Source organism: Cucurbita moschata, unplaced genomic scaffold (genome assembly GCF_002738365.1).
Source record: "Cucurbita moschata cultivar Rifu unplaced genomic scaffold, Cmos_1.0 Cmo_Scf00001, whole genome shotgun sequence".
NCBI lineage: Eukaryota > Viridiplantae > Streptophyta > Magnoliopsida > Cucurbitales > Cucurbitaceae > Cucurbita > Cucurbita moschata.
The window spans coordinates 7088317-7090091 of NW_019268517.1; the positions used below are offsets into that span (position 1 = coordinate 7088317).

General features: G+C 38.0%; 1 protein-coding gene across 1 annotated transcript in view; it reads left to right on the top strand.

The window, feature by feature from the left end:
• The window catches only part of LOC111450043 (protein NRT1/ PTR FAMILY 6.3-like), a 4469-nt gene extending 3100 nt beyond the window's left edge, over nt 1-1369 (top strand). Inside the window, exon 5 of the mRNA XM_023090211.1 lies at nt 278-1369. Within this exon, the coding sequence (XP_022945979.1) occupies nt 278-1145 (868 nt within the window). The 3' untranslated portion in view covers nt 1146-1369. The remainder of the gene's footprint in view (nt 1-277) is intronic.
• Nucleotides 1370-1775: the final 406 nt, after the last annotated feature.

Consider the following 1775-nt stretch of genomic DNA (forward strand, 5'->3'; position numbering starts at 1 on the left):
AAAATAAAAAAAAAAAAAAAAAAGGACATAGAGATAGGTTTAAGCTTGATTTTGTAAGAACTAGTGGGAAAGAAATGGACAATAATTTCATGGAAGAAATCAAAAAGTGTCACGAGAACAATTGTTTAGGACAGACTGTCTTCAAAATCAGTGTACTCATGTTTCTTGTCTGTTTTTGCTGAGAAAATCCAAATTTCAACCTTCCCCAATTAACACCTTCTTCCAAATTATTTCAATTTATTTTCAATTTCTTCTAAAGTTTTGATTTTTTTTACAGATTTTTGGACAAAGCAGCAATCAAAGAACCAGAAAAAGGAGGTGATATTACATTGATGAACAAATGGAACATATCAACCTTAACTGATGTTGAAGAAGTGAAAATGGTGATAAGAATGCTACCCATTTGGGCCACAAACATCATGTTTTGGACAGTCTATGCTCAAATGACAACCTTTTCTGTCTCACAAGCCACAACCATGGAACGCCGCCTTGGAAACTCATTCCAAATTCCCGCTGCCTCCCTCACTGTCTTCTTTGTAGGTAGCATTCTCATAACCATCCCTGTTTACGATCGACTCATCGCCCCGATCGCGCGAAAGTTACTAAAAAACCCTCAAGGCCTGACCCCATTACAACGAATTGGCGTCGGTTTAGTCTTGTCGATTCTCGCAATGGTGGCTGCAGCTCTCATTGAGCTAAAGCGACTTAGCGTTGCGAGTTTACATGGTCTTATGAATTCGACAAGCGACGTACCATTGAGCGTGTTTTGGTTGATACCACAGTTCTTTTTGGTAGGGGCAGGTGAGGCATTTACTTACATTGGGCAGCTAGACTTCTTCTTAAGGGAGTGTCCAAAAGGGATGAAAACAATGAGCACAGGGCTGTTTCTAAGCACACTATCATTAGGGTTTTTCTTGAGCTCTTTCTTGGTGACAATTGTGCACAAAGTAACAGGCAACAAGCCATGGTTGGCTGATAACCTCAACCAAGGGAAGCTTTACAATTTCTATTGGCTTTTGGCCATTTTGAGTGCTTTGAATTTTGGGGTTTATTTGGTTTGTGCCAAATGGTATGTTTACAAGGATAAGAGGCTGGCTGATGAGGGAATTGTATTGGAGGAATCAGAAATGGTTTGCCATGCTTGAAAGGGAAGTGCTTTTAGAGCCCTTATTTAACTTTTTAGTATACATACTTGGCCAATGTCATATCTCCCTTTTCCCTTTTGGAAGAGCATAAAGTTTGTAATATCTCTATCATAGAATGAAAAGGGAAAAGACAAGGGGGAAATTTCAACTTTTGAGTGTAGTTTGACTCAATTGTCAATCCCATGATTATGAATCAATCAATACAAGAAATAATTAGTACTTAATGATCGTATAAAATGATGTATACACAATGCTTTTGTTTGCCATATTTTGTATAAAATAATTTAGACTTTTAACTTCAAATAATTTAAACCAGTTAAAAGGTAGTCATGCGAATCTAGACGCTTTTGAAGAGTTGTTTAGAGTTGAAATTAGTAGGAAAGAGTTCGAACGTATTAGACCCAAAACGTTCACCCAAAATGCTGGCCTACAGCCGTCAGAAAACATATTTTTTTACTGGCTTCGAACTGTCAGAAAACATATTCTCTGACTGGTTTCAAACTGCTCGAGTGAGATGAAAGGAAACAAGGACCTATTTTTTTTTATAGTAGAGCTATAGAGCCGTCACAAAACGTATTCGAGCATATTGACCCAAGCTAGATCACCCAAAATGCTGGCCTACCGCCGTCA